Source organism: Natrix helvetica (genome assembly GCF_964273705.1).
Source record: "Natrix helvetica genome assembly, chromosome: 4".
Classification (NCBI taxonomy): domain Eukaryota; kingdom Metazoa; phylum Chordata; class Lepidosauria; order Squamata; family Natricidae; genus Natrix; species Natrix helvetica.
In genome coordinates, this window is record NC_138550.1 from 20323724 (window position 1) to 20343973 (window position 20250).

General features: G+C 39.2%; 1 protein-coding gene across 1 annotated transcript in view; it reads right to left on the reverse strand.

Annotated features, from left to right (window-relative positions):
• The window catches only part of CPAP (centrosome assembly and centriole elongation protein), a 29684-nt gene that overhangs the window by 2182 nt on the left and 7252 nt on the right, over nt 1–20250 (reverse strand). The window contains exons 3-13 of the mRNA XM_081952684.1: nt 18674–18797; nt 16853–17137; nt 13923–14061; nt 12153–12258; nt 10461–12006; nt 8349–8481; nt 7544–7709; nt 3874–4113; nt 2027–2126; nt 1675–1733; nt 1011–1115 (exon numbers count right to left, since the gene is read on the reverse strand). Coding sequence (XP_081808810.1) covers nt 1011–1115; nt 1675–1733; nt 2027–2126; nt 3874–4113; nt 7544–7709; nt 8349–8481; nt 10461–12006; nt 12153–12258; nt 13923–14061; nt 16853–17137; nt 18674–18797 — 3003 coding nt within the window. The remainder of the gene's footprint in view (nt 1–1010; nt 1116–1674; nt 1734–2026; nt 2127–3873; nt 4114–7543; nt 7710–8348; nt 8482–10460; nt 12007–12152; nt 12259–13922; nt 14062–16852; nt 17138–18673; nt 18798–20250) is intronic.

Here is a 20250-nt window from a genome sequence, read left to right on the forward strand (position 1 = left end):
AAGAACTACAATAGGAAAGAGTGAAGGAGGTGATGAAGTATAAGAAGCAAGATGAAGTTCCTGTCTCTATAGACGACTCCTAGATGAGATGGTCTCCTCCCTGAGGTATGCAATTTGGGAGTGCTTTTATACTCACGGCAGCTCCTAAAATAAGAAATGGGGGCTATGGCAAGAATAGTCTAAAGCTGGTTTGGCAGTTGGAATAGGAAACACATCATCTCTTGAAATGGAAAAGACCTATAAATCATTGCATTTACTTGTTTATTGTAAGTATTTGGATGCTGCCTACCCCACAGGATCAACGGGGTTTACAATCATATAAAGTATACAAGTATAATGTTTTTGACTCAGTTGTTTAATCAGGTTCTCTTTATTTAGTTTTAGGGCTTGTATGGACAGCAGATCACACGTTAGGTTGCATTTTCCAACCCTTTTAAATTTTCAGTATTTCTGAACACATAAAAAGATTCGTAATAATTTCCAAGTAGAATGTAGCCCACCTTATATATTACCCCTGTCATGGATATACACAAAAAGATACGTGCTTATGCATTTCAGAATCTTAAGAACAATAATGAGCTAAATTGCAAATGTTCAACATTTAGTCCTGCATCTGTTCCTTGTAAAATTATACAATGGGGCCAAATGTGAGCAGGTTCCATGTACTTGGTATTGCATGGGAATAGTTTTAAAGATTGGAAAAATGGCAGTCTGCTTTATTCTGTTCAAGATAGCTCAAACTTAAATTCCATGTTGTGAAGATTTTCAAGACTGAGTAGAACATGTAAATAAACTCGTACACTTTGAGCTAATATCAAAAACTGTATTGTGTGCATTCTCAATTTGAATTTCAAAAAATCAAAATAATGTAGCACACTTTTAGACTAAATCTAAAAGATCTACCAGATTAGCATTCTTTATAGATCCAAATATGGAACAAGGAAACATTCCCACTGTACTTCATTGTTCCTTAGCGCTGCATCTTGTTATAGCGAATAAGAGGAACTTACTTTTCCATCAGGATGACTGGCTTCTCTCTCAACTTCTTCTTCACTTTCTGAAGAATCAAAAGTTACCGCTGATGATGATTCAATAGTTCCATCAGCAGGAAAATTCTAAAATGGCAAAAGCAATAGGAACTTCTTAAAGAGGCAACTATATTGCTATGGATTTTGTAGAGATTATACCTCATGATACTGAGTTTTTTAGATTGACAAGGAATTCTGTATTTCATGTAGCTGTAGACGTTAACACTCAAGAAAATTGTGTTTTCAAAGAGACCTCATTTTCCAAAGAACAGGCTTCCATACCATGAAAATCAAATGTCAGAATAAAAATTAGTTAATTGAATTTCTTGCATCTGAGATGTTCAGAAGATAAATTCTGCCTATTCATATTCTAAGAATAAAAACTAGGGTTTTCTAAAGTACATCTTTATACATCATGTAAGTATCAACCAATATTTCTCTGAACACTTTTTACAAATTTCATCATGGTTAAAAGATGCATATAGTGGGCATAAAGAAATATTTTGTTTAAACCATTAAACTATAACTGCCATAATTGTAATAGTCATTATATGGTCAATTTTAGGAATCAAATACTAGCACGCCTGCTTTCAACAAAAAATAAACTTACTGCCATAAATGTTTTGGGTGTTTCAGGTGTTATTACCTTTTTGTCCAAATCAGCTTCATATACTTTTGCTGGTTCACATTTTGGCGACAAGCTTCCTAATTCAAATATAGATTCATTAATAAATAGGAATATAAACCTTGCCAAATCTTATCAATGACATTAATCCACTTACATAGAACAATACTAAAAACTGATCAGTGATGTGGATGAACATATTTAAAATCAAATAGATTTTTTTTTAAAAAAGATTGTTTTAGCCCAAGAAAGAAAACACCTTGCAGCTTCATATACTTTGCAAACAAACAAATCCATTCTAACAGATTCAAAATTCTGAAGGGATAATAAACTGCCACTTCTGGCTACTAGATCCAATTTTTAATCAGTTTACCTTCTGATGGCAAATCACTTTTGACATTTATTTTATTGCTCTTTTCTACTTGATTCATTGAAGACCCACTGTGAGACTTTGGCAATGCTGCTGGCAAATGCTAGAAAGACCAAAAAAAGGGGGGAGGGAAAGATTTCTTCAAATGTCTACTATTCCAAAACTTAAGATTCCTCAAGAAACAAATTATGTCATCTTTTAAATTCACAAACCAACAACATGGTAAATATTAATATGCACATTGGTATACGTCACAAAAGCAATCAAGGTATTGAATTTTATAGTAATACACAATAATAAAAACTTTAGAATTTTTTTTTAAAGCTGCAATTTTTGTACTTCAGTTCTGCTCTTCCTGCATACTTCTTCAAGGTCAAGGTGATCACCAAAATTGCTCATATTTCTAGCTATTTACACAGAACACTGAAAGGGAGTTTATACTGTACTATAACAAAAACAACATTGGATAAAAAATAATAATCTCCCAGTACCTGGCAGTGTGTCGCAATACAGATCACTAGTGGCTGAATAAATATCCTGGAAGCAAAGCCACATTTTTAAAGATTTGTGGTGCCCTTATAGGATGAGAGCCTGCAAATCTCTAGGAAAATGCTATTCTACAGGATGGGTACTGTATAAGACAGTGATGGTGAACCTATGGCACGCGTGCCATGGGTGGCATGCAGAGCACACTCTGCGGGCACGCCAGCTGTTGCCACAGCCCAGCTCCGCCGGGCATGTGTGTGCGCCTCCCGCAAGCCAGCTGATCTTCAGGGCGCATGCAGGGGATGTGTGCGCACATGCATGAGGGGACGCATGCGCAGGGGTGTTCACATTTTGGGCCCCCCTGGTGCCCTGTTTTGGACCTGGAAAGCCTGCACCAACATGGAAGCCAAAAATGGGCAAGGGGGCACATGCACGGGGGAGCGCGGTGGGGGGTCACACACGTGCAGGGGGCAGGGCACATGGGGGAGTCACACACACATTGCATTGTGGGTGCGGGTACAGTGTCGCACGTGCTTTCAGCACACGACAAAAAGGTTAGCCATCACTGGTATAAGAAATGGCGCACTACTGGCGTCCCATTGGTGGCATGATTTAATCAATGGGATTCAGAGCATCTCGACTCGGTCTATGTTACTGGACAGACAGAAATTACTGAGGCAATCCCTCAGATATCCTAACGCTATCAAAATAGTGTACCTCGGGACTCTCTGTTAATTGGTTCTGGGAGGTGTGATGAGTACCAAAAACGATGAGTACCGAACAAATTTTTCCCATAAGGAATAATGCAACCAATAGCTACACTGAGTACCAAACAAAAAATACCGGACAAAATTTTCATATCAACATGAGTACCAAATTGATGAGTTTCAAAGCAGTTGAGCACCAAGGTACCACTGTACTTTACTCAGGGTTCCCTGAATAGTGAAATAGACCCAAATGCAACAAGGTTTTCAGAACAAATAGAGCAAAACAGATGCTTTTAATGAAACAGCTGTCTGGAAAAACCATGTGTTGAAATGTAAAATACCTGTCACTTTTTTAGGTAAGTGTTTATTCTCCATTTCACCTGTTCCTATGAAGGAAAGCTGTCTATGACTCAATGGACCTATCTCTTCAAACTCAGAGTTGGGAAGAATTCGTGAAGCCCTGTTTTTTTTAGAAAATGGAAAATAAGAGTCCCAAGTAGCTCTGAATCCTGTTTTCTCCGTCATTTGATACATGCAGTGGAACTCCAAATAAATTCTCTCAGGTCTGGAAAACATTGCAGGCTGCTTTTGAAGCAGTGCAAAATCTTTGTGTCTCTAGTTTTCTGAAAAAAATTTTCCCCAAAAGAAGAAACTCACAGTAGATTCATGCTTGTCTGAGGAACCAGAATTACTCGTTTTCTTTTTCTTGGTGGGGGCTTCTTTTCTCTTCCAGGCCTCCAAACGGAATCTTTCCATGATTTTGATTTCTTCTCGCAGCTGTGCATTCTCCTTCGTTAAGGCTTCAATCTGATCCCTCAGACGAGTATGAGTTGCTGACCATTTTGTTTCTCTCTTTTTTACATCTTCCTGCAGCGTTGCTATTTGTTGCTTCAAAGCCTTAAGAAAAAAGACACATGAACATCTTTCCGTAGCAGAAAATCAAAACAATATTAGAAGTACGTTCATTCACTTCAGAGATGAATAATGTACTTTTCCCCAAAAGACTCCTTTTATACTTTGCAATACAATAGCAAGAGTTGGAAGGGACCTTGGAGGTCTTCTAGTCCAACCCCCTACCTGATACCGTTTCAGACAGATGGCTATCCAATATCATCTTAAAGACTTCCAGTGTTGGGGCATTCACAACTTCTGGAGGCAAGCTCTTCCACTGATTAATTGTTCTGTCAGGAAATTTCTCCTCAGTTCTAAGTTGCTTCTCTCCTTGATTAGTTTCCACCCATTGCTTCTTGTTCTACCCTCAGGTGTCTTGGAGAATAGTTTGACTCCCTCTTCTTTGTGGCAACCCCTGAGATATTGGAATTTTTCTGCTCGCTTTTTATTAACCTGTGCTCCTCACTTTTAACACAACAATTGGGTTCCCCCTTCATAGATTGTGAGAATGAAGAGAAAAAATTGCAGAAAGGATATATTAGGAGGTGCTCACAGCAAGTCCTATTGGAATAGAACAGCACTCCAACTGGGGAATAAGCTGCAAAGCATAATTGTGCAAGAGATACAATCACTTCTATAAGCAACAACTGAAGCAATCTTTAAAAAGTGGTAAATTTTACTTTGCTGTATGATGCGAAATCACTGTCTCCCAAGGCAAATGCTGCCTTAGAAACAATTTATAATGCTTCCATTGTGGTCTCAGTGATAAGACAACCAGGAAGTGACATTTGCCAATTTCCTGTTAGCCAGCTGCTCTCAGCTCATTCACCAAGTACTGCCTGCCATGGTCATTTAATTTGTGATGCAGAAGAGAGCGGACACTGGTTTCTGCAGGGTATTTATCTGCATCATGTCTTCACAAAGTACTATTTATATGCCATCCTTAATATATTCGTGGGCATGTCAGCTTTCTGGTATTAAATGGGTTCAAGGATCTTTTTCAAGATCAATACACCTGTTTTGAAAAAAAAGGACTAAAAATAAATTTACCAGAGATATGCTATTGATTCTCCCGTAATTCAGTTTGGCCAAGCTTCCTACATTTGTGTGTGTGTGTGTGTGTGTATTCTCTCTCTCTCTCTCTCTCTCTCTCTCTCTCTCTCTCTCTCTCTCTCTCTCATTATTTAGTAAACACTACAAAGGATTTTTACAGGGATTAAAATAAGTTAAACATAATTGAAACAACAAGACTTAAGTAATAATGTAATAATTAATTCAATTTGTTAAATCTAGAGTATACAGAAACACACTCCTTCATCTTTTCCTTTTTAGACTATAAACATTTCAAAAAACGGTAACACATATCTGGAATCCATTCTTTTCAACACCCAAAATATGTTTATTGTTTCTTTCCATCTACATAAAATGATTGCTTTTGCTGAACTGTACTGTTTTATTACTGAGGATGGGACAAACGTCCCATTTCGCGCGTGCCCTGGAAAACCTCCATGAGGTACGGCTAACTCATTGCCAATGCTGCTGCTCCTTTCCGGCCTTCATTGTGAAGTGGGAGCTGGGTGAAAGTCAGTGCCAATTTCCCCCTTTGGCCCACGTGAAAGGAACACAAACTGATGTCCAAACAGCTCTGCTGGCAACAGACCCAGGATGAAATGAGAGCACTCTGGATAAGTCAGGCAAGCTGTCATGTGTCTATATTTTGACACTGCCTGTTTTTCAGAAAACTGGTGAACCAATCTGACTGGTTATTATTAATGTCCCTATACCAGCAACTCTTCCCCTAGGCAACTTGACACATGCCATCTTTTTAGGTACCCATCCACATCAACTAAGCCTCTCCCACCGCTGGACAGAACTGCTGGTGGTTTTTTTCTGCCAGTTAGTGACACTGCCCAAGAGAAGAAATAAAGATAGGGGAACTGGCCAATTAATTGCCCTTAAATTCTATCTGAATTAAACCTGCCAGCCCTCATTGCTGAGGCAGATTAAAGGCCAGCTATCAAAACAGGACAAGTTATGCCACCTGCTTCTCTGTTGACTCAAGGACTGGAGAAATGCGCAGTAGCATGGCTGCGAGGAAGGTCCCACAACCATCCATGATTATAATTATTGGATGAAGGGATTTTAGCTGCAATTGAAGTAGGATGTGCTCTGTTTCCAAAGACTAAGAAGAAACAGTTCAGTATCGCATAGCAATGGTTTCACAGCCAAGCTTATTGAACCAGACAATTTGGTCTAGAGCAGTGATGGCAAACCTGTGGCACGCGGAGCCATTTGTGAGGGCACGCGAGGCGCTGCCCTGTCAGCTGGCCAGCGTGCATGCGCGCGCTGGCTAGCTGAGTTCACCATTTTTAAAAGCAATTTTTCGCCCTCCCCAGGCTCCAGAGGCTTTATAGGAGCCTGGGGAGGGCAAAAAGAGCCTCCCCCCCCCCCCGGAGGCTTCAGGGACCGTCCGGACGGTCCCTAAAGCCTTCGGAGTGCTCAAAACGACCCTCCGAACAAACCGGAAGTGACTTCCGGTTTGCTCGGAGGGTCGTTTTAAACGGTCCGAAGTCGTCAGGGAAGCCTCCGGACCGTCCCTAAAGCCTTCGGAACGCTTAAAACGACCCTCTGAGCAAACCAGAAGCCTCCAGATGGTCCCTGAAGCCTCCGGAGGGCCTCCGGGGGGGGGGGGGCAGGGGAGGCTCTTTTCGCCCTCCCCAGGCTCCTATAAAGCCTCTGGAGCCTGGGGAGGGTGAAAAAAGCATGTAAAAATGGGGGGGGTCACGCCTGTTGTGCGCGCATGTGCACTGGGGGGTTGCGCACTGCATTATGGGTGCGGCACGCCCGCACACGACCCCCCTGCTCTCCCCCCACTTGTGGCACGCGAGCCAAAAAAGGTTCGTCATCGCTGGTCTAGAGGTTAAGGCACCAGGCTAGAAAACAGGAGATTGTGAGTTCAAGTCCTGTCTTAGCCATGAAAGCCAGCTAGATGACTTTGGGCCAGTCACTCTGTTAGCCCAATCCACCTCACTGGGTTTTTGTTGTAGGGAAAATAAAAGGAGAAAGGTGTGTTACATGTGTTTGCTGCCTTGAGTTATTTATTAGTAAATAAATAAATGTTTTCTCCTAAAACCTTCACATGTGGAATATATAGGAGTATCTAGTGCAAAGCAATTGTTTTCATTAGCAAACTAGTTGTTTCACAGGAAAAAGGTTTGAACAGAGAAATGAAGGGAATCTTTTCAATTCTTGATGCAGCGTTCTGGTCACCATGGTGTAAAAAAATGAATCTCTTTGATATTATGGTCATATTTGCTCTTGTGAAAAAATGTCAACTCCCCTCAAATTTATCTGATGCTTTAATTTCTGTTGTTAGGCTGAAACACCCATTATTCACTTCCTTCACTTAGGTTGATCATCTATGTTGCATTCATACCTGAATTTCATCACGTTCTTTTTTATCTGGAATGGCTCTAGCAGCCTGTGCATACTTCTCAAAAACTTTACGTTCTTTCTGCAATTTCCGTGCTTCTTCTTTTTTAAGTTCTTCTATCCGAGCAAGCTCTTGTGTTTTATGGTGTTCAAAGGCAGATTTTTCTTTCCTGAAGGTTTATAGAACAAAAATTGCAAAAATATTTATCACACTAACATCAGATATCACAATGTAATTTGGAAACATTGGACCATATATATATATTTTAAAAAAGGATGTGCACTGAAGCTGAACTCTTCAAAGATTTTTAGAAAATCCTTTACATTTATTTATAATAATAGGCTTGAGATATTTTCAGAATAGATTGTTGGCTGGAAAAATAAACAAAAGAGAATTTATATTTATAATTCTCCTTGCTAAATCAACAATTGTTCAAAGTAAAAAAAATAACTGATCATTGGATACTGTGCTAATGTATCATTTATTTAGAAAAGGCCCTTATAACATTTGAATAATAAATTCATACATTAATTATATTATTTTTAAATCTGGAAAAAGTTACATACTTTGACAAGGCATGGAAACAATGACTAAATTTTGACATATAGTGTTCCAGAGAAATAAATAAAATAAAATACAACCCTGCCTGTTAATGTATTTGGAGTAAATGAGGAGCCCAAAGTCTCTTGTACAATAGGAGCATACGTAACTAAATCATCTCTGCATAGATGTGGAATAAAGGAAGAAAAGACTACAGGGAGAAACGTAATTTAGATCATTTAGCCTGTTGAGACAGAACTTACATTACCTAATATTTTCCAGGGCAGTTTCATGCTCTTCTCTAAGTTTTGATAGGGACGCATTTTCAGTCCTGAACCTTTCAATTTCCATTTCCAATTCAACAAGCTTCTCTTTCAAGAGCTGTGAACGCACACTCTCCCCTAAATAAGAACAAATTATATACAACTTTTGAATATGTATCAAATCTCATCTACTCATCTTAAAATGGGATTCATACCTAGGGCTTTGCACGTTTGCCATAGGTTCGCCATCACAGTTCTAACAGGTCATGAAGTCCATGCCCCTATGCACTGCAGGACTCACTATCCCATCTTCACTAGATCATTATCCAGCCTCTGAAAACCTCCAGTGAAGGGGTTTTTTTTCACTAACCTATTCCAAAGATGATTGAGAACTATTACTGATAGTTTTTTTCCCCTAAAGTTCAATGTGGATTTGGTCTTTTCAAGATTCACCTCACTAGTTCTTCTCTTACCTTCTGGAGAGATGAAATAAGTCGGAACAATGTAAACATCATTCAGATCTCTGAAGACAGCTGTTCTGTCCCCTCTCCATTTTCTCTTCTTTGTATACCACTTTTGTTGGCTATTTATTTTGGTAACTGCTTCCCTCTTTATGAGTCAAAGAATTGACTTCTTATAGAAAATAACATGAAAATATAAAATGGCTCCAACAGATCATGTCATTCACAGATCACAAACTTGTTCAAAAATGAATGATGCTCAAGAGATAAGAGACAATATCCAGGGGTGTCCACACTTGGCAACTTTAAGACTTGTGAACTTCAACTCCCAGAATTCCCCAGCCAGCAGAGCTGGCTGGGGAATTCTGGGAGTTGAAGTCCACAAGTCTTAAAGTTGCCAAGTGTGGACACCCCTGCAATAATCATAATGACACATTTCAATCTGTAATTTTTCTGCACCATTGAGAACTTGGCCCCGAAGCCATAAAGGAAAGACACAAGAATCTACTTAGTACAAAAGCTATAGTTGCCATAACTGATCACTTGTCGCTTGTATTTACGCAGAGAGCCTATGCACCAGAGGCAAATTCCTTATGCATCCGATCACACTTCGCCAATAAAGAATTATATCCTATTCTTTTCTTGAACTGGACAAAGTGATAAATCATAGGATGACCATTTTTGTACCAGGGTACTAATGGGCTGAATTACAGTATACGTGTCCAAAGTCCAGGAACCATGACTTTCATGGAATTGAAATTGGGCAAATTTCATATAACATCTTCTGATATCTTATCATGAAACAGTTGGTGACATAATACAAAATGTCACAAAACATTTCCTGTGCTGATCTTTGATTGCACTATACCAGGGGTAAAAAACTCAAGGTCCGTGGGTGGGATCCAGCCCGCAGGGTGCTTAATTCTGGCCCACGAGGCTGGGTTGGAAACAGGAAAGGACTGGCCCGTGGGGCCTCTGACAGCCAAAATGGCTGCCTCCCCATGCCACGTTTTGACTGGCAAAGTGTTGCAGGAGGCCATCCAGGCCAAAATATGGGGCACCCAGTCCCATCTCCCCACCCCCGGTTGGACCACGGAGGAGAACTACAATGCTGATCCAGACCTCGAAGAAATCCATTTTGACACTCCTGCACTATACGGTTCATCATGGGCTATTTTCAAGGCAGATACATTTCTGAATTTTACAGTGAAGTTAGAACATTTGAAGTTCTGTCACTAAGCAATCTGCTAAGGCAGGGGTGTCCAAACTTGGCAACTTTAAGACTTTAAGACACAAGTCTTAAAGTTGCCAAGTTTGGACACCCCTGTGCTAAGGAAATGGCTAAAAGGATGACCTTCCTAAGGGGTCACGGATTGTCTAGTTTTAATTAAAACCATTCATGACAGACTGCTAAATATGCATCAAATAGATCCCTGAAGCCTCTATATGCCTTATAACTGCTGCACAATTTGAAAACAATGCTTTCTAAATTAATAATTAATTTAATTATTAAGTAATTTTTGGCTCTTAACAGTGGTTTACAGTGCAATGAATCTACTTGCCATATAAAAAGATCATACATATAGGGGATATTTTTTATAAAATGATATAGGGCTAATTCTTACATACAGCAACTGATTTTTCTCTCTCCCTTACCACTCGATTCTTCCTGAGTCGTGTTCGATTTGCTCTCATGCCTTGATTGTCCATCTGCCTTCGGTTTAGGTTTTAGGGAAGGAAAGAGTTTTAGCATCAGATCTGATGTAGGAGGCTCAGCTTCCTCATTAACAGTCATATTTTGTTTCAGCAAAGCATCTCCTTTCTTCACCATGGCAATCTTCCTCTTTATTACTTTATCAGGAAAAGGTGTCTTAGAACAATCAGGAGTCAGAGGCACATTAGAGAGCATATCCCCATCTGGAATGTGTGTACACAGATTGCTATTCTCAAAGTCAGTCCATGAGATTTCATCATCAAACTCAAATTTATTCCTGTCCCTACAGAACACACTTGGATAGGCAGCATCTCTACGTAGCTCATTAGTCTGGCCACCGTCCTTTTCCATTGAATCAGGACTTTTTGTGCTCTCTGCGCTCTCCACTTGTTCTCTGTACTCTGAAAATTCAGGACAGTCATTTTGGGTTTTCAAAGTCATCTTCTCAGCTCCCTCGCTTGCAGGTTTTATGGTAATCTCAAAGTCTTCTTCACTTTCAGAAGTCATCTCACTGCTTTCATCAGAGTTTTCTTCATCTAATTCAGAATCTTGACATTCAGCCGAGGAAGAAGTTTGAAGAGTTTCATAATCAACTGAACTTCTATGAAACATGAATGGTTCTGGTACCTGGGAATTATCCTTGTGGCTTTCCTGGTTAGATGCTTGGGAAACCCAATTTTTGCCGTTCAGGTTAGCTGCCGCTGTGACGTTTAGCACATCCATCTGCTGCTCCGGCAACCTTGGTTTAATCGGCGTTGAAGACAGTCTATGCCCTGAGGAAATTTGTTGGCCTTGATCCAAGATCCTTATTACGAGTGAAGAGTTACTGGCAAAAGATACTTCATCAGCAGCCTGCTCCAAAAACAAAAATTCATCCAATTCCTTTTTTTCTTTTTCTTTTTCGGCTTCCCAATTTCCCAACTTCTTTTGGAAAGAAAGTTCAAAAGACAGCTCTTGGTCTCTTTCAGGTGGATTTATAAGAAATTCAGTTATTTCTGACGGTGCTTCTTTTCCTGCTGGTAATTTGGCATCAATTTCATGCAGCTTTGCAAGTGGCCTTACGTTTTCTTCATTCTTTTCTTTTTCTCCATTTATTTCTGGTCTTAGAGAGTTTCTCAGTACTTCCGGTTTCATTTCATTCGTGTTTTGCCTTGCAGATGAAGAAATACCTTTTCCAGTGCAATTTCTGAGTCTTGTTGTCTTTCGAGCAGAAAAAGACAAATTTGTTTTCGTTTTAATATTCTGATTTACAAGTTTAGGCACAAAGTTGTCAGAAATTTTATTTGAAGAGGCAGTTTTCCGATGAAGCTGCAGTTTGTCTGCTTTAACTGTATTTTTAATTTCGAAGGGATCGGGCTGTAGAATTGTCTTACTTTCTTTTTGTTTAGCTACTTTATATTTGGCATTGGTATATCTATTTAAGCCTTCGCCTCGTTTTAAAAATGGCTGCTTTGAAACTGGTTTCTGGAACGCTGTTTTTTCAGCAACCTAAAAAAAAAGCAATGCATATATATGTAAGAAATTATATGAAAATAATCTGTTCAGATTCCAGATTTTCTACAAACTGTACAACACCTACATAAAAAAAAATCACATTATGAAACAGGCACATTTTGTATACTGTAACTATTAACCTTGAGGTTTGTTTTTTCATTCAACCTCTGTTCTTCCAACCGTATCTGCTCTTCTAGAAATTCTTCAAATGTTTGCTTTCTCTCTTGCATACTAGCAGCAATAGGCCTGTTTCAAGAGAATCAAAACAGAACAAAATAATTTTGTATATTTTTCCTGTTGTAATTTGTTAATTAAAAGAATTAAAATTGTTAAATCCTGCAACACTGTCCTAATGTACTCAATACTCATGAATAAAAGCAAATATACATGTGGCAGGATCCAATCAGGATCAAATGTAAAGTTTAATGACCAATTTAGATTGGATTCTATACCCAAAGCTATTGCATTTTAATACATTTTCACCTTTTGTCATTCATATGATGCTATTATTTCCCTCTACTACAGATCTACTATTAGTTCAACCTTTCCATCAGAAATAGATTTAACACACCAACTGTGATTGGTATACTAACTCTGCTCTTCCCTGGACAAATGCAGCCTAGTTACAATTGTTCATGTGCTGGCCACTTCATATTTGGACTGGTACCGTATGCTTTATGAGGAGCTACCTTATGCTTGGTTCAGAGACTGCAACTGCAATTGCAACCTGCAGTAGCCAGATTACTGAGTGGAGCCCTTGACCATGTGCTACCTACTGAAGCAATGAGTTACTTATCCAGAGAAACAATGATGTTGTACAAGGCCATCGTTATTGCTGTTTTGATTGTAAATTGCTTTGAAATTCTGAGGCATAAGAAATGGCATGTTAATATATTAAATAATAACTAATAATATTTAGATCCTTCTTGCTCTCTTTTTAAAACTTGGTGTTACGTTGGCCACCTCCTACAATAGGCATCTACTACATGATTTATTTTAATGAAAAAAATGCACAGGGAGACTATTCTTGCCCGGATATTTACTATCCTGATGGTTTGAAATTTCAAAGTGGATGTAAGGATTTTGGAGTCACCTGGGAAATATTCAAAATAGTAGTACTGAGCTTTTTAGTAATAGCATTCGATTTCTCCCCAACATTTTTATAGACCAAATTTTAATAAGGGGATCCTTCTAACATTCGGCTTTCTAAAAGTTTTATATTCCTGCAGGTATCTAAGGAGATTCTGAATCATCCAGGTCATGGTTGTCCCAAAAAATTGCTTTTCAAAAGGCAACTGGACTTGCCCTATTTTTTTTTCCTTGAAAATATTTTGCTTCTCATCCAAGCAGCTTTCTCTGTTCTGGCTGAATGGTGGGGAATAGAAAGGTTGACATTCTTAGTAGTCATCTGGTCATTAGCACTCTGAAGGTTAATTGTTAGTTCTCTGAGATTTGTTGAAGCTATTTGTATATGCTATCTGTACCCTCAGGATCACCTGCATCAGAGGGCAAATGGGACCTTCTTGGGGCTGCTGAAAGGGCTGTGTTGTAGTCAACGATTCTCAGAGAACTAATGACCAACCTTCACACTGCTAATGACTAGGTGACTGCTAAGGAATACAAATCCTTCCATTCCCCATCGTTCAGTCAGAACTGAAGAAGCTTCTTGGATGAGAAGTGAAACATTTTCAGCAACCCCCCCCCAAAAAAAAAAAAAAGTCCAGCTGCCTTTTGAAAAGCACCTTTGGGATTTCTGCAGTTGGCTCCACTGGAATCGTCTTCCAGGCAAATAATTTTGCTACTGCCATTCTTTCAGCTTTAACTAAGATGAATATAATCCAAATTAATACGCTTAATTGCTTTTACCTTTTTTGTCAGCATTTATAATACTGCACTTTTACTTCTTTTACCTTTCTTCTTCATTAACAGCTTCTGAACACTTCCCCGCAGTCAGATTTTTAGAGGCCTCCGTATTCCTTTGATCTTCAGAATCACTGTCTCCTTCTGTATTTCCTTGCAGACTTGGTTCTGGAGATTGTTTAGTTTTGCCTTCAAAAGTAAAAGTCATGCAAAGCTATTCCCCACTGCCTCTTTATGCACAAAAATATTTCTTGTGCAATCTTTGTCAATAAAGCAGTGAGGTTGCCATTCTAGCCAAGATCTTGATTTTTCTCTCTGCTAGCTTTTGTTAAAATTTACTTTATTTTCCTTAAAAAAGAAATGTAACCACAGAAACAAGGTGAGGGACATACAACTTAGCAATAGATAATAAAATATCCATTGAGAATATTCAGTTCAGAGGGAAAATGGCAGGATTTAAAATTTTAAAATATCATAGCAGAATGTATTTATTTGGTGTAGCGGTTAAGGCATCAGGCTAGAAACTGTCTTAGGCACATACATGACCTTGGTCAAGCCATTACATGACCTTGGTCAAGCCATTTCTGAAAAACCTTTGCAAGGAAATTGTGCAGGCTTGCCCAGACAATCCCCAAGAATCTGTCAGGACTGCAGTTATATTCCTTTTCAGGATCTTTGGCCTGCCACACTCTCTATTATTTCATTATGCTGTTTCATTAGTGTAGTAATTGGGAGGGGGAATAGAAAGGAGTAGGATTGTGGAATGTGTTGTTGTCATTCTTTTCTAGAAGCCCAAGGTCATCTTTTGTCTCCACACCTCTGCACCTGACCGGAACCAGCTGGGTGGAGATGCCAGCGTGGCCGAAGAAGATTGGACCATGTGATGGATTTATGGGTATGGGGATAAGGTCATGAACTTTCAACTGGGTGGAATCCCAGGAAGCTTTTAGATTTGGGATTCCACATGTCTGTCTTATTAAATTGGAACTTTAAGGATAGCTCTGCCTTGGACTCTGATTTAATTCTGCATGATATTTGGAACGCTGACACTAACATGATCACAGGGAGGAAAGAAAAAGAAACAAAGACTCTAAAAATATTTTTTTCAATAAACTGGGGTAAACAAAAATAATTTGGACTATTAGATTTTGCAAAAAGAATAATTATTTCCCCAACTAAATCAAAGGTAACTTTTCTAGTATATCACAGCATCTGCCATCTTTTATACATCAACTTTTCATATGAAAAATCTAATAATGGAGGCTCTGTATTTTTCCATTATTATGCTATAGCTGCACTTGCCTATATTGAATCATATCAATCATCATATATTGAACAGTTATGTTTTCCATTGTATGAGTTATCTCCCTAAATAAAGACAGTAAACGTATCTTGGGAGCATAACTAAATTTTCCAATACCCATGCTGTTAATCCCTCGGATCACTTCTGTCGAGAATCTTTGTACAACCTCAAGGTCCACCACACATGCGTATAGGTACCTTTTGTTTTACCAAATTTCCAAAATGTATTTGAACCTCTCCCAATTATTTTTAAAAATTCTATGGAGATATAATAATATTTAAACAGTGTTCTCTGATTTTTGCTGATCTAGAACATAACATAGAGTTCTACTATGTGTCTACTCTATGGTATTGATTCTTAAATCTGATTCCCATGTTTCTTTGAGAAATGTCTAACCACTACTAACAGTATTTTATATATTTCGGGTATTAGACTTTTAGAAGACTCTGAAGGTTCTAACATAAGATTTTCAAGTCTATTAGTGGTCGTGAGTCTATCCTATTATAGATTTTATTTTTAACACATCCTCCCCCATTTCACCACTTAGGAGCCAATTAAAGTTCATTCATGACAGTTACTGTTTTAAAATATTTTCTGGAATAAGATCTTTGTCTCCACACATTACTGGATAGCTCTGCAAAGTTTTGGGGGAAAGCACCATGGCCAGAACTATTTTTTCTCCAATATTTCCAAATCCTCAGAGAACAGTCAAAAAACTTGTTAATACATGTTGGATTTTCTCACCTTTGAAGTACAGAGCAATGCACAACCTCAAAAGATTTTCACCGTACTCTGCAGCCAAAGGATTTTAAATTTGGTTTACATTAGTACAAAGGAAATTTGTCTGCTCCTACAATCTAACAGTGTAACATGCAGACCATGAAAAGAAAAGAAAAAATATACAAGTATATGAGATTCTGTCTCATGGTAAAGACTCTGGATTTTTTTAATTGGACCAATTCTCTCATCTATATTATGAAAGTCAGAAATTAATCTACGTGTTAACCTTTGAGTACATAGAATTACTTTACAGAAATTCTTTTTAAGAAAACCAATCTGTCATTTATGTAAAATAGAAGATCCACTGACTTCCTAAGACACGTGTCTCTGAAGATGTGGAATAGAGGATAGAAGATTGAATCTTCTATACAAATTCTCATGTATTCAACTAATGAGAAAATCATCCCAAATGATTACCAAGGTAGAAAGAGTAAATGAATTTGGGTTGAAAAAAACAATAAAAATAAATAACATTCTGAGTAGCCTTAATTGCTTGTTTTTAGAAAATCCTCCTCAGGATTTGGAATACATTTCCTAAAAAAGATTAAATGAATTATTATCGTAAATCTGAACACCTCTGAGGCCCCAAGCTCACCATATCTCTCCATCTAGCTCCAACCAATATAGAGAAAGATATGGAAGCTATTTCCTTATGCTGAAATTTGTACAGATTCTGAAATAAAGAAAAGATTATCACCGAACTCTCAATGCAAAACCTAGAAAATTTTCCATTTTTTGCAAGATCGAGGAAACACTAGTATTTTCCGGTAAGAGAGAAAATCATAATCTCCAATGGTGAACAAATTTCTGTATCATTACATATATTATATCAATAACTCTAGGTTGGCCAATGTTAGATATACATGTATTTTTGATTAGGATACAGGTTTGCTTTACCTGAAATAGTCTTTTGGTCTTCAAGTTTCAATTCATTGTTTCCTTTCAAAGAAATGTCTAAAGGCTGCTTCTTATAAAATGGGTCCGCAGTATGACTTTTCTTCAATATTTGGTTATGATTGAAATTTTGTAAATAATCTCTTTGGTCGGCAGGAGAAGAAACACGAGATGTACTGTCCCAATCAGTGTTGCCTCTACTGGGACATTGTGGAAAATAAGGGACAGGAGACAAAGAAACCGATCCAGGATAGTTCTGGGTTCCATCATCTTTGATTGCAGGAGAGCCTTTCATTTAAACACAAAATGACAGATACTAAACTGATTTGTGGGAAACTGGAACAGTCACCTTTTCCATTCCTTTCTGCATCTGCTATTTATTATCAAGGAAAGCCTGAAACACTTAATACTTTGCAATTGTACAGATACATATTTTGAACCAGGGGTGAAATCCAGCATATTCTGACATGTTGTGGAGAACCGGTAGCGGAAGTTTTGAGTAGTTCGGAGAACCGGCAAATGCCACATCTGGCAGGCTCCAGAGTGGGGTGGGGATTTTGCAGTATCATTCCCCTGGAATAGGGTGGGAATGGAGATTTTGCAGTAGCCTTCCCCTGCCACGCCCACCAAGCCACACCACGCCCACCAAGCCACGCCCACAGAACCGGTAGTTTAAAAAAAATGAATTTCACTACTGTTTTGAACTAACTGTATAGTTAGAGAGGGTAGAAGAACAAATCTGAAAATCTTGGGCTGAGAATTTTTGCATTTTCATTCATGTGTCTCTTACCCTTATTTTAAAAAAAAAAATTCAAAAATACAAATGTACCATTTTCCTATAGTCAAAACTAATATCTATTCACGTGAATCATCTTTATTTTATAATTCTGAAACAGCTGAATCATTTACTTGGATTTACAAAGCTTCATCAGTCTCCTGTTTTTAACAACCAACTTAGTGTGTAAAATGGGTGTCATATTTTCCACACCTATTTAAAAAGAAGATTTATAGGTAGTCCCTGACTACTGATGGTCATATAAAGTTACAATGGCCTTGGAAAAAAGTGATTTATGATCTGTAGTCGCACTTACAACAGTCGCACCCACCCTCCGGCTACGTGATTGCAATTTGTGTGCTTGCAATTGGCTTCACATTTATGACAGGTTGCACCTCCCTGCTATCAAGTAATAATCACAATTTGCATTTTTTTTTCTGCTGGCAAAAAAACACCCATTGGGGATGTTGGAGCCATTTAACAGCCTTGTGATTCATTTAATGGCGTGGTTTTCTTTAAAACTGTGAAACTAAAAATTGTCAAAAAATCAGGTCCAACTCAAGTTATAATCATGATTTACAAAAGAAATTCTGCTCCCAGTTGTGGTCATAAATCAAAGACTACCTGCACTGTGATTTTATAAGAAGGATATGTTTTAATAACATGAATTCTATACATGAATTGCAATATGAACATTCAAATTTCTAGAATTTGTTATGCTTAAAAGAGTACACTATGGGTCTTAATAGTAGCAGCCATAAAATGTCTTTCTAATCAACGTGTTGGAGAAGGGTCATAGGATGATTAAGCAATTATATAGTAAAGAGAATTATGTCACATATTTATACACTAATAAGGATGTCTGAAAAAAGAGGTGTCAATGTCCATCTTTCAAAAATCTTTAGCAAGATTCATATATTTCAATTTTTTAGATGGTTAGTGATTAGCTAGGCAGCAAGAAAAGTAGATTTTACCAGCTATCTCAAAACACATAAAAGCAGATGTAAAATGAATGTCTACTAAAGATTTTAAAATTAGGTCACACTCACCAATGTGTTCTTGCTGCTCAGCAACCAGCGAAAGTAAGTTTTGTTGCTCTTCCATTAATCTCTGAATTTGCTCCATTTGCTGCCTTCTCAGAATCTCCTTTTTGTGGTGTTGCAGTTCTTTGAGCTTTTTAAGTATAATTAGGTAGATTTATTCTTAGATCTTATGCATTAGACTAGTTAAGTGAAACGGTTTTCAGAAAACTTGTTTATTTATTTATTTTATTTATTTATTTTATTGACTTTATAGACCGCCCCCTCTCCCCGAAGGGACTTGGGGCGGTGTACAGACAGAAGCTAAAAAACCAAATACACAATAAAAAATATATTAGAAACCCCTTAAAAACAAATTAAATATAGAGTCTGTACAGTAATAGTAAAAATTAAAAAACAGCTTAAAATGTCTACCCCCCAAAATTTAAAATATCCGCCAGGAGGATTGAAGATTAGAACTACGATTGGGCCAAGCCAGCTAATTGGAACAGGTGGGTCTTGAGTTTCTTGCGGAAGGAGCTGAGATCGGTGGTAGTTCTGATGTCGGGGGGGAGGTCATTCCAGAGGGTCGGGCCCATCACAGAGAAGGCCCTACTCCTGGGCGCCGCCCGCTGGCATTGCTTAGTGGACGGCACCCGGAGGAGTCCCTCTCTGTGAGAGCGAATTGGTTGCAGGGATGTGTGGGGTAGGATGCGATCCCGCAGATAACTAGGTCCTGTGCCATGGAGCGCTTTAAAGGTGATAGTCAACACCTTGAAACGCACCCGAAAAGCCACAGGTAGCCAGTGCAGCTCGCGCAGGAGAGGTGTTATATGGGAGTACCTGGTACTTCCCATGATTGCCCGCGCAGCCGCATTCTGGACCAGCTGCAGCCTTCGGGTGCATCTCAAGGGGAGCCCCATGTAGAGAGCATTGCAATAGTCCAGGCGGGACGTCACAAGCGCGTGAGTGACTGTGTGAAGGGCTTCCCGGTCCAATAGGGGACGCAATTGGCGCACCAGGCGAACCTGGTGGAACGCCCCCCTTGCCACGGCTGTCACATGGTTATCCATCGACAGCCGGGCATCCAGGAGGACGCCCAAATTGTGCGCCCGATCCACGGGGGCCAGTTGTTCACCCCCGATGGCCAGCGATGGAACCCACTGGTTGAACCGGGGCGCCGGTAACCACAGCCACTCCGTCTTGGAGGGGTTGAGTTTGAGTCTGTTGCTTCCCATCCAGACCCATACGGCCTCCAGGCACCGGGACATCACTTCGACGGCATCGTTGGGGTGGTTCGGGGTAGAGATGTACAGCTGAGTATCATCAGCGTACAGATGATACTCAACCCCAAAACCATGGATGATCTCACCCAGCGGCTTCATATACGTGTTGAACAGGAGAGGCGAGAGGACCGACCCCTGTGGCACCCCACAAGTGAGTGGCTTCAGGGTCGACCTCTGCTCCCCTGCCAGCACGCATTGCGTCCGGCCGGAGAGGTAGGAGGAGAACCACCGCAGAACGGTGCCCCTCACCCCCAACCCCTCCAGACGACGCAATAGGATACCATGGTCGATGGTATCGAAAGCAGCTGAGAGATCTAATAG